At 42.6% G+C, this 12,559-nt stretch overlaps 1 protein-coding gene across 2 annotated transcripts in view; it reads right to left on the bottom strand.

Moving 5' to 3' along the window:
• Atp8a2 (ATPase phospholipid transporting 8A2) overlaps positions 1 to 12,559 on the bottom strand; it is a 627,840-nt gene that overhangs the window by 134,576 nt on the left and 480,705 nt on the right. For both annotated transcript variants that reach the window (XM_063232530.1, XM_063232531.1), the window contains exons 31-33: positions 5,368 to 5,429; positions 4,482 to 4,538; positions 1,783 to 1,890 (exon numbers count right to left, since the gene is read on the bottom strand). In XM_063232530.1, the coding sequence (XP_063088600.1) occupies positions 1,783 to 1,890; positions 4,482 to 4,538; positions 5,368 to 5,429 (227 nt within the window). The remainder of the gene's footprint in view (positions 1 to 1,782; positions 1,891 to 4,481; positions 4,539 to 5,367; positions 5,430 to 12,559) is intronic.

Below are 12,559 nucleotides of genomic sequence, written 5' to 3'. Positions count from 1 at the left end.
CTTAGTACCCCGGACAGGCCTCAAACTCACAGTGATCCTCCTGCCTCAGCTTCCCGTGTGCTGGGATTACAGGTGTGCACCACCACGCCTAGCTGAAGTCCTATTCTTTGTTCTGTAAAATTCTCCAAATAAAGTCGGAGCAGAACCGCTCCTCCTTAGACCACCACACCAAGCAGATATTCTAAGCTTCCATGCCTTACCATACGATGAGTGCTGAATGCTCTCTATAATTTGGTTTGTGGAAACGAATCGCATTTCTTTGCAATAGAATTGTTTTTTTTTAAACTCATGAAGTATCTTTGTTGGGAAATGCTCATCCTGCAACACAGTAATCTTGTGGGCTCACTTAATCAATTCCCTGCAATTGCCTCTGCCCGCCTAGATTGGAAAAGGAATTAAAAGCATGCTGTATTTGTCCTTTCTCCTTATAGAAAGCAAAGATGTATCTGAGAAGACACAAACCCACAACTGCAGGACAGGGCCAGCCTGGTTATCTCCCACACTCGTGGATGGCCTGGATACCGTGGGTATTAGCAGACTGATTCTCAAGAAAACCAGGACAGAGTGTGAATCCAGACTGGGGAACCCCAGGCATTTGTGTTTATTTCTACAGAGCGAGCCAGAGCCAGGAGCCAGGTATGCTGTGGATAGCCTGCCTCTAAACTGGGTACACTGTGGGCAGGAAAGCAATGAAAAGCTCTGACCCACAGCTCCTTTATTCCTACATCCATCCTCCAGCAACGAGAGCACGTTCCCGCAAGCACGGGTGGATGGACTAGTGCAAACACCCACTCTGCTCTGTGTACACGTCTTGCCAGCAATGAAACTGAGCCACAGAAGTGTGTACACTGGCCTGCACCTGGGTGAGGCCCTGCCAGTCCTGTCTGGTGGGCTTTTGGTGCTTTGGGAAGGAAATGCAGAGTCCTGGGAGCCCAGAGAAGTGACCTGAAACGGGGGCTGGCTGTGCACACTCGAATGTGAGCACACACAGTCAGGGGGGCCTGCTACAGTGCAAGCCCTCAAAGCTCCAGGTTTGGGGCAGCTCCTTGTCGGGGCCTAAGGCTGTGGCCATCCCAGGATGAGGTCCCTGGGGTAGGCCTGTGGGTCTTGGAACTGCACAGCTTTTAGCTTTTTCTGTGAATTGAGGAGTCCTGGGCCCCAGAGAGGCTGAGCTCCTTTTTCTCTACACCCAATGTGGAGGATTCCATGATCTGTTTTTGTCATTACTGGTGGTTCAGTTTCAGACACTGGACATAGACATTATAAAAGACAGTGTAGAAAATATTCAAGTGAGCATAAAAGTCAATAATCTCAGCCTCTGTAGTCCAAAGAATGAACAATGTGAGATTCTGGTTCATACACAGTCTGCCTAAGAGTTGTTTATCTTTCTCAGGTGACAAATTATCAATCAGGCAGTTAACATGGAACCTGAAATTCGCATAATCACTGGATTATGAATGAATCAAAATGGCCCTGGTTTTCCAGGAACCACAACCTTGACCACAGCCATGACCACACACAGGCGACACCTAACTTACCATGGGAAGCAGGCATGCTGGGGGAGCCAGAGAAACAAGGGTGAAAATTTTCACAATATTTAGATTTTGAATGCCGTTTTTGTGGACTGGACAACCACTTCCAGCTACTGTGAGTGGCTGACTTCCTGACACGTTTTGATGGCAGCAGGTAATGCAGGCTTTCCTGGAGTTCACCATCAGCTTAGAAAGGGCATGCACTCACACACGCAGACACACAGACGCGTTCACAAGCTGCAGTACTGACCTGGCCTTTCATGTCTGGAGCGATGGGGATGGTGGGCCAGATGGTTGAGTAGACACCAAAAAACACAAGCCAGATCAGCATGCTTCCCCACACGGCCAGGTGGCTGAACTGTGGAGGAAACAGATGCTTGGTCAGTGGCGAGATCCCCCAAAGCCCACAGGTACGAGACCCTGTGTCCACGCTACGGGAAGATTTCCCGAGGGAAGGATTTCGGGCCCTACTCATGGGAGGGTTCTGTCTTCCTAATTCTCTTGTGTCTACGTTTTGGCAATGCATTTGTGCAACCAGTGGCCCCAGACTAATGGAAGGTGAAAGTCCTTCTGTGTCGCTGCTGACCTTCCTCCAGCATCCAAGTCCTTGGTCCAGCGGGTCCAGTTTACTCCACCTTGGGGATGTGCAAGGCGACAGCACACAGGCCTCTGAGCAGGTGGAAGAGCGGACAAGCAGGGAGAGGCTGCTACTTATCTCTCAGTGACATCCGTCCTTCTGTCCAGTTAGCAAATCATTTTTTTGAAAAACTGGAATGGATATTGCCTTTTTGAAGCCTTTAAATTTTATTTAATGTATTTAAAAATGGACATTATTGTTGTACATGCTAATGGGATACAGCGTGATATCTGGGTACATGGTACCTTGTGTAATGGTCAGATCAGCGTAATGGTCATGTCCATTACCACCAACATGTTGTTTCTGCGTGTTGGGCACATTTGAAACATTTCTTATGGTCATCTTTGAATACATAACTACTTGCTGCTAACCGGAGTTACCGTACTTGCTGTAGAACAGGAATCGTTCCTTCTATCCAGCGGCACCCTACACATTCACCAGCCCTGCACTGGCCTTCTCCTTCCCCTGCTCGGGGCTGACCACCATTGTTCTACTCTCTGCTTGTATGACATCAATTTGGGCATCACATTGTCATGCCTTCCTAAGGATCTACTGCGCTGTTACATTGTTTCTGCTTTGTGTTCTTAGAATGATGATCCTTGAGATCTTCTATCAGTTCCTCACAATCCAATGAATGGGCAAGTTCTGTTTTTTAAAAAATATCTGCTTTAAAAAAATACTCCCAGAATTTATCTATGACTGCCTAGCTTCTCCTTCAGCATTCCAGGCTAAGTCACTGTTACGGAATAAAAACCGATGGTTAACTTAACGCCAGCTAAATTAGATCAGCATGGTGCTGAGTGTAAATGTTCCACCTGAGGAAAGTGGCCAGCATAAATAGAGACGTGGAGAAGGAGAGCTAGGCCTTGTGGGTTTCTCTAAGTGTTGCTGTTTTGAGCCGTTGGTTCTCCTGGAGGAGCGCGTCATGACTAGCTTCCTCAGTGTGAGTTCGACCATTGTCATCAGAGGAGCTCAGGACCTTGAGGGTGAGAGTGGCTGTGGTTCACTTTGGGGGAGCTCCGGTCCTTACATGGAGCATCGCTTCCTGGCTCTGGAGGGGAAGACATGTGCTGTTTAATCTCCAGGAGGAACTTGTCATTCTGGCTTTCTGGCATGTACTTGACTGTTTGTATTGTCAGAGGAGCTCAGGACCTCCATGTCGCTGAGGATGGCTGTGGTGCTTATCAAGATAGCTCTGGTCTTTGTTTTGAGCATGACTTCTTGACTCCAGTGTAGAACCCTCAAACTACCAACACAGCTCCTTCACCCCGCTGGCATAGACTTTTTAGCTTCCACCACTGAGCTTTGGGCCTTCCCAGCACGGATCCGTAAAAGAGACTGGCGTAAGTCCTTCTTGTGGGCTCTAGACCTCCAGCTGGACTTGTGGGAGGCACTGTCAGAGGCTCTAGGTCTTCATCTGGACTCATGCAGGACATTGCTGTGGGAGCCAGGCCCTTGGCTGAATATTCTATGTCTTTAGTGTTAGGGACAGATTTCCCGCACTTTCTTATGTTAACATCATAAAATAATATAAATTCCGTGTCCTAATTCTAACTGTTCTCCTCACAACCCCTGACTATGACAGTCACCATCACCGTTCACTGGAATAACTGCCACTGACCCTAACAGAGTCCCGCTGACTTCCCACACCCATGCACCCCCTTAGTACAGCATGAGCTAAGTCTGTAGGAAAAACAATCAGGACTGAACACTCTGTGACAGACAAATGGACGCCCTTCACCCCCAAGGCTGAAAACGATCAAAATGCTGAAAACGGACAGATAAAATACATGTGGGATAGCTATGAAATTTCATATTCTTCAATCCTAAACAATTTCTTTTTTTGTAGAAGTACAGTTTAATACATTTTTAGGGAAAAAAAGATTACACAACTATTCTATAATGGATCAACTTTAAAAATGTTCACACAGAACATTTAAAAATGTTCACACAGAACATACAGCAAAGTCTTAAATGTGTGTGTTAGTAGCAAATAATATGGAAATGTGAATTTTCTTTTTTGGGCTTCTGTCTTTCCTGCAGAAGTGTGTATGTGTGTGGGTGCGTGCTCCAACAATGAGCACATACACTTGAAATGCCGAGACTCTCAGTTAGCCTTGAGTTGTGTTAGATGCCAGGCAAGTGAGACACCATGAAATGCTAGATTATAAATTTGCTCTAATAAAGATCAAACCACAGTTATTATATACAAGCTTTAAAATAAAAGAGTGAGATATTTTTTATTGCTTTGCTAAGGCTTAAAAAAGAAATCATATATATATGAAAGGGAAACAGCTCCAAAGAAAACTCACTTTAGTCCAAGCTGTAGTCTCCAAACCAGCTTTCAGACAAACTGTAACCACGACGTACTATGAAAAGAAAGAAGAGTTTGGAAAACATATGTCATCTTTAGTGCATTAGTTTTACTGTGCAGAAGCCCTGGGTTTCCCTCCCACGCTGGCTCCTTCAGGGCTACTCTGCCTTCAGAGAGAAGTAAAAATGATCAAGGCTTGATATGTACATACATCAATGACCCTTGCTGACTGTAAATGCAATGCTTTGGAAATATCAACTGAAAAAGCAAACAGGGCTGGCGATTTAGCTCAGCGGCATAAGCGCCTGCCTTGCAAGTATGCAGTCGCGAGTTCAATCCCCAGTACCAAAAAATAAAAATAAAAAATAAAAAAGCAAACAAATACAGAAAGAGTGTCATCTCTGTAGCTAACTTCCTTAGGATTATTTTTAGGGAATAAACAAGTAGGTTTATCTTAAGACAAGCCCTCATTCCAGTGAATAACTTCATACTGGTTTTGCCTTTTCTTGGCCAATTTGGGAGAAGTCACTTTCCCAAGTACTCTTTACCTTTACAAGGAGGTGGAAGTGATCATTTTAAGAATGAGGAAATCGGACTGGGGATTTAGCTTAGCAGTACAAGCGCCTGCCTTGCAAGTGCCTGGTTGTAAGTTCGATCCCTGGTCTCAATAGAAGAAAAAAAGAATGAGGAAGTCTGCCAACCAGCTGTCTAGAAGCCTGGACTCTGCATAATCTCTGCTAAACAACGATGTGAGCATTTCCCAGACATTCTGAACTTTAAGGAATGCACAACATACAAGATTTTAAATAATTACAGTGCAAAGAGCCTTGCAAACTCTCACAGCCACCATTTAAGAATGGCTTGATACACACAGATAAACTTACCGTGTAAACAATATTTCCAACAAATAAATAGTCTGTGGCATGACCACTGGACAAGGGAGTATCTGAAAAACAGAGAGGTCACTATTAGCTTCCAAGGAGCTGAGATGGCAATCTATTCTTTTCAGAATATAAAACTGGAACCTTAGAAACATCTATGAAGACAGCAAGCATTTCAAAATTCCACCTTGTGTAATCCTAAAGACTCATTCTTTGTAACTCTGCACGTTCTGGCTTTATATTCTCTTCCAGTGAAGCAAACAATCAAAATAATGTTTCCAAGATCACGACCTAATTATTGATCTACATTGAAATGTAGATTTTATAAAGATTATAACCTCTGTCTGGCTTTTAAAAAGGACAGAAATGAAAACCTACCAAACTACTTTAAGTGCCAGCAATGAAAGTTTTCAAATACTCATCTTTAACTTTTACTAAATTGGAAATGCACATCAATAAAAAAACATAATGACATGGAGTCAAAGTCGATTTATAATGAGTGAGAGTGTATTCTGAGGGATATTCACCATTCCTATTTTCATTTTCAGGTACATGAACTTCTTCAGTCTAGCCATAGGGAGAGTCCAGGGAGTACAGAGAGAGATGCTGAAGCTTCAGTTCTCATGCTTTTTCTTACTTTGCTAAGAAGAAGGTAAACAACACCCACTAAAGCCAAACTCAACTAGGGATGTCTGATTCACTCAGCTAGATCCATTCTGAGAAGCCTGGCTCTCAACCTGAGAGGTGAGACCCTGTTTGAAGATCAGAAATGGTTTCCTTGGGTGACACTGCCAACCTTCTTTTCATCACCTTTATATTCAAACCCTTTGGGTAACCCACAGACTGGTATAAAATTGATGCCTTGGTACTTGTGATTATTGATTCGGGAGGTGTGACAAGTACCAAAGAGATGAATACCAGGCAAACTGTGCTGGCTGGCAAGGAAGGAGACTCATGAGGCAACTGACACCAACGAGTTCCAGCTTGGCTGTCAGGTACTAAGAAACAACAAGTACTAAGCAAAGGACAAGCGCCAGGGCAAAATTTTTCTGGCAAAACCGAGTTCAAGGATCAAAGCAATAGAGTACCAAGGTATGACTGTACAGAGATTTTTGTATTGACTTTGTAGCCCAGAAGCTGCCAGTCGCACATATCTGGGCTTACTATGCTCATTTACTTGTCGATGCATCCTAACCTTATTAAACATTCACGAGCTGTTAATTTCCCTAAAACAATGTAGGTGGGCTTGCAGGTAGGATCTGTTAATTGTAGGCCCCTGGCTCCAGCACTGGGGCTCCTGCTTTCTATGCTGCAAATCTGTGACTAAATAAGGAGTAAACAGGGTGGCCCTACACTGAGAAATTTCTATTGTGTTCTCTAAGAGTTACACTAGAGAAAAGCAGAGGTAGGGCCACAGATCAAAAGGCATGATCTCAAAGCTTAGGGGAGAAGTAGTGCGGTGGTACGGGAAGTTTAGGTAGGATTACAGCAAAACAGGAAGGAGGAAAAATTTAAGAAGAGAAACACTAAACTAAACTCATGCACAGGCTGAACACTATTAATCCAAACTCTAGAATGTTGTAAATACTTAATGGAACATTTCAATTTTGGATTCGAGATGTTCAACTAGCAATGTCTCCTAAATCCAAAAAAATCTGAACTCTGAAACACTCTGGCATCAGTACTTTGGATAAAGGATATTCAACTTGTATTAGTAAATAGTTATTCAAATCTGTCGAGATTTGCTTTTTAGTAACTGGTCCTCAGATTGTTTTAATAATAAGAGCAGTATTTTTTAAGACATTTTCAAGAAACAAACATTTGAGGTGAGATAGGACCATTTCTTTGACTCTTTAACAGATTAAAGCTTTGAAAGGAATAATGCTATATTTTTATGTACTCAAAAATATTTCCTTAAAGTCAACTACAAGCAAGCATTATTATAGAGTCTGAGGATAGAGAAGGTTCCTGTCTTCATGAAACTTTGCATACTAAAGGGGGAAATGGGGTATGAACACATAAACAAATTGATATACAACACAGAATCAGGTGTAGTGAGTGTTATGAAGAAATAAGGTAGAATAACAGAACACGGAGTGACAGGGGCTGCTGTTGTAGACAGCGAGATGACAGCTACGTAAATGTGAATGGAGTAAAGGACTGAGTTAAACAACCATCAAGAGCGAGAATGTTCCAGGCAGAGACACAGGAAGCTGTACAGTGCCCGGAGGCAGACAGAACTCCATGCACTCGGAGAACATCACGAGGGGCAGACACCAAGAAGACAAGAAGACTACTCAGAGGGGAGGAGGAAACCAACAGCTGTGCTGACTATAGCTGGTAACCACAGCGGGATTCTAGGCTGGGGATGCGAGGGTACAATTCTACTCCTACAGGAACAGTGTGCAGCTTCTATGGGCAAACAGACTGTGGCTGACCACGAATGGAATAATCATCAGTGCAATGGCAGCCCAGACCTGCTGGAGCCATCAGTGGATGGGGCTGTGAATGTTGGCCTTGGAGTTACGTAGTCTGGTGTGGCTGCCATGAGCTGAATTAATAGTAATACCTCAGTTCACAAATTTAATTTGTTCCTCAATTCTGGAAAAAACAGTCATGCTCATGTTCATGTGAGAAAGATGGCTGTGGTGACATTTGTCACCTGCTGCAGAGTTTGAAAACAAAAACAAATTTTACCAACTTCTGTTCATAAACTAAACTGTTCTCGGTTTGTGAACCGAGGTGCCATTGTACTTGTCTATATTTAAATAAATTAAAATAAAATATAGCGAATAATCCATTTCTGCCAGGGGCTGGGGAGAAGAGGGAGGATGAGGAGCAGTTGCTTAAAGAGTAGTTTCAGTTTGAGGTAATCAAAAACTTAAGTGGTAGTGCTGTACGGCACGCTCATGGAACTAAAGCCTCTGAATGGCAAACGTAAAACAGTCAGAATAGCAAGGTTGAAAACTAAGGGCCGGGGATTTAGCTCAGCGGCATAAGTGCCTGCCTGGCAAGCGCAAGGTGGCGAGTTCGATCTCCTGTACCAAAGAAAAAAAGAAAATTAACAAAGTTGGATCATAGAACCAGAGCTATATGACTTTTAGGATAAAACAGTAATAAACCTTTCAGGCATGATTTCTAAGACACAGTACTAAAGGCACAGTGACTAAAGACAACAGGACACATAGCAGACTTCATCAAAATGAGAAACTTTTGCATTTCAAATGACATCTTCAAGTAACTAAAGAAACCTGAAAGATGGACAAAGTATTCACAAATTATACATCTGATAAAGAACTTATATCCAGACACAGAACTCTTAAAACCAAGCGACTCAAGACCAAAGACAAAAGCAATCAAATTAAAAATGGGGAAAGTATCTGAATAAACATTTTTGCAAAGAAGATGTACATATAACTAGTGCATGAAGAGAAGCTAAACATCACTTAGGCACCTAGGAAATGCAAACTCAAAACTGCAATAAAATATCAGTGAATATCCATCGGGATGCCTGTAGTAAAAAAGACAAATAAAACACCAAGAGTTGATGAAGATGTGGAAAACCTGAAACTTCCATCTACTGATGATAGGAAATTACAAATTTGTAGACACACAGATACTTTGGGAAATTATCAAGTATTTCCTCAAAAGATTATGTGTATTTATTCTGTGGCTCAGCTATTCCAGATCTAGGTACACACCCAAGAAAAATGAAATTTCGAACAAAACACACACAAACGTGTACTTAAGTGTTCACAGGAGCATTGTTCATGATTACTCATGCTCACTGAGCCCAACATTTTGAATAGCATCATTCATTGTGCACAACAGCCTATTCATAATCCCACGTCCAACAACAGGGGAAGAGCAAATAAATGTCCATCCGCTGGTGAGTGCTCTATACCACAACAGTAATGCAATTAAATAACACAAAGAATGAAGCACTGATACATCCATACTATAACTTGGAAGATGCCTGGAAACCTTATGCGAAGTGCAAGAAGCCAGATGTAAAAGGCACACATCATGTAACTCTTCGTATAAAATATCCATAAGAGACAAATTTATAGACAGAATGCACATCAGTGGTAGTTCAGGGGCTGGCGATGTTCAGGGGAAATGAGAAGTGACGGATTATAGAGGTGACGAAAATGCTTTAAAATTAATTACGATGATGGTTATACAACCAAAGAATTAAAGTACAACTGTACTTTAAATGGGTGAATGATAAAGTTTTATAAATTATTTCAAAAAAGCTCTTATAAAAAGTTTCTGTTCCTCAGTCACACTAATCATATCTCAAACATTCAGAAGCCACAGCGCAGGCATGAAACATTTCCATCTTCCGGAAAGTTCTACTGCACCACACAGGGCCAGGACGGTTGTACGCGGTGAATAGTGGCAACTATTTTGAAGGTAAAAATGATAGCTCTTATGATTCACATACAAAGTATACTCCAAAAATTCATGGATTGAAGGCTTGATCCCCAATGCCAGAAAGTGCAGAGCTGGCACCTCAGGAAGACCTACAGAGAGAGGTAACTGGATGATGCAGGGCTAACCTCATTAATGGATTCATCCATAACTAACAGCTGACTGGGTGATCAGGAGTCAGGCCCAGGTAGAAGGAGGTCTCTCTGCCTCCTGGCTGCCACAGGTGAGCAGGGTTCCTCTGCCGCGTCCTCTCCGGCATGATGCTCTGCCTCCTCACAGCACAGAAATGGGGTGGGAGGCATGTTACTGAGGCCCCAGAAACCATGGGTCAAAACAAATCTCTCTCTCTCTCTTTAAGGTGATTTTCTCTGGTACACCACAGTGACAAACAGCTGACTAACATATTATTATTTGCTTCTGATTTGGATGTCAGATGAAACAAATCTTAGGATTCAAATGCGATGCTAAAGTTTTTGGCCTGAGTTCTGAGGTGAACAGTGGTGTCATTTATGTGGGATCATATTAGCACGGGAACACTCATTATTTAATATTTTAACTCCATACTGGGAAGAACAGCTAACAGTGAAATACGACATTACAAGTAAAGAGATATTTACTTAAAAAACAGGGGGGACTGAGGTTAGTACAAAAAAAATACCCATAATTAGTTAGAAGGCCCTGTTTAAACCCTCTCCCTTATCTTAGCCCTACTATTTCATTTTTAAAAGATAAGTCTTAGATTACGAGTTCCAAGATCTTCACCTTTAACGTGGAAGTCTTCCATGAGAAAATTACTTTAAGAAATTCGTCACCACTACACCAGCACTACAAAAATTCTCCAAGGTATCCTAGGAGGAGACAATGAAGTAGACAAGGCCAAAAATCTCATAGAATGAATATAGGAGGCAGGGGAAGCAGTTAAACAAGAGGGAGAAGAAGAAGGAAACCAGCAATAGGAAAATAGTACAAGGAAAAAAGGTTCCACAGCCCTGGCTACGAGAGCAATGCAACCGAAATAATCCCAAGACGCCACCTTACTCTGGAAAGAATGGTAGCCAGTGTGGAGAGACCAAATAACAAAACATGCTGGTGAGTCTGGGGAAGGAGGAGCCCTTCCCTATTGTTGGTGGGAAGTATAACCATTAAGAAAATCAGTGTGGACATTCCTCAAAACACTAAAACTAGGAACTCCGTTTGATCCAGCTACTCCCCTTCTGAGTGTCTTCCCTAAAGAGTTAAAGACCTCGTAGGATGCAGAAACCCGCATACACAGCCGCTCAATTTGTAACAGCAATAGTGTGCTTTGAAAGAGACCTGAAGCCCACCAACAGATGAAAGGGTAGGTAAAATGTGGCATTAGCACACAATGAACGCTTCTCTGCCATAAAAAGGAGGCGTCCGAGTCGCGGGACTCAGGAAAATTGATGCTCCTTGAGAGCATTATGTTAAATGAAATAAATCAGACACACAAGCTTAAATACCACGTGGTTTATCTTATACGAGACACTCGAAATATAAATAAGGAGCCAAACAAAAGATAAGATAGCAACAAGGAGGGGGAACAAAAGATGGAAGGAAGGGGAAGAAAGGAGGGGCAAGATGAAAAAGAATTCAGGCGCGATGTATGTGTGTCCCAACTCCCCGCGAGGAATGTGGCCACTGTGTACCACACACACATACTAACAAAAATTAAACATTTTAATAAAAATGGAGGTTTTATACCAGAGGCAGGTGATGATGGCGGCTAATTACCTTTAGGTTCTCTCCAGATGGGAAATTCTAAGGTGATGTTGCTGCTAAATAAGCCCCATGCATTCAGTCGCAGAAACTTGAAAGTCTCGGATTTTCCTCAAGTGTTTACGGTGAATTCCTAGTGCTTTATCTAATATGTTCATAAGTAGAGAGAAGCCATGTAAGCTGAGAAGAGCCATGACCTGAATGCCTTGGACCTTCTGCCTGCCTGCCTAGGTAATAATAACTCTATACTGAGCTGAAAATCAGTTTGCAGTTACGTTCTGACAACACTTTAATTTCCATGGATTTATTTACTTCAGTGGTCCTGGGGATGAAACCTAGGGTACTGTATGTGCTACCCCGCTTTGAATTTCTTTTTAATATTGATATTTCCAGTGTTGGTTGATTCACAGATTAAACAAAATCAGACATATAAAATGTGTCTAGCTGGGCATAGTGGTATATGCCTGTAATCCCAGCACTTGGGAGGCTGAGGCAGGAGGATTGCCACGAGCCCAACCTGGACTACAAAGTGAATTTAAGACCAGCCTAAATTACAGAGTGAGACCTGCCTGAAAAAAAAAGTGCTTAAAAGGGAGGGTTTAGAATGCGTTCTATATTTTAGAGCAATATTTCATGTATACACAACAAACAGAAAATTGTTAGATGTTCTTAAGAAATCCTGTATGGAAATGTATTTTCTATAAGCATTTACTATATGACAGTCACAGTTCTAAGCACTTTGACCACGTTATGTCCTTTAATGTTCAATGACAGGACTCTGAGTTCCCCAAGTCCATCTACAAAACACCATTTACCCACCACCCGTGCCCACCACGGCCAGGGCCTTGTTCAAAACCACGCTGCAGGATGGTGTCGGTGGCTGTGGGGGAGTTATCAGGCAAAAGAGAGCTCAGCCTGTGTAGATGCAGGAAGGTGGCTCCGGGCTGAGTGCTACGATTGCCTCCTTTCAGATGAGCAAAGGGGACAAAGAGAGAAACCAAATTGCATGTCCAAGGTTAGGGTT

This window comes from Cavia porcellus, unplaced genomic scaffold, assembly GCF_034190915.1.
Source record: "Cavia porcellus strain 051 isolate PalLab524CR breed Dunkin Hartley unplaced genomic scaffold, mCavPor4.1 scaffold_21, whole genome shotgun sequence".
NCBI lineage: Eukaryota > Metazoa > Chordata > Mammalia > Rodentia > Caviidae > Cavia > Cavia porcellus.
Note: the sequence above shows the minus strand (reverse complement) of the source record. Positions and strands in the feature narration are given on the sequence as shown.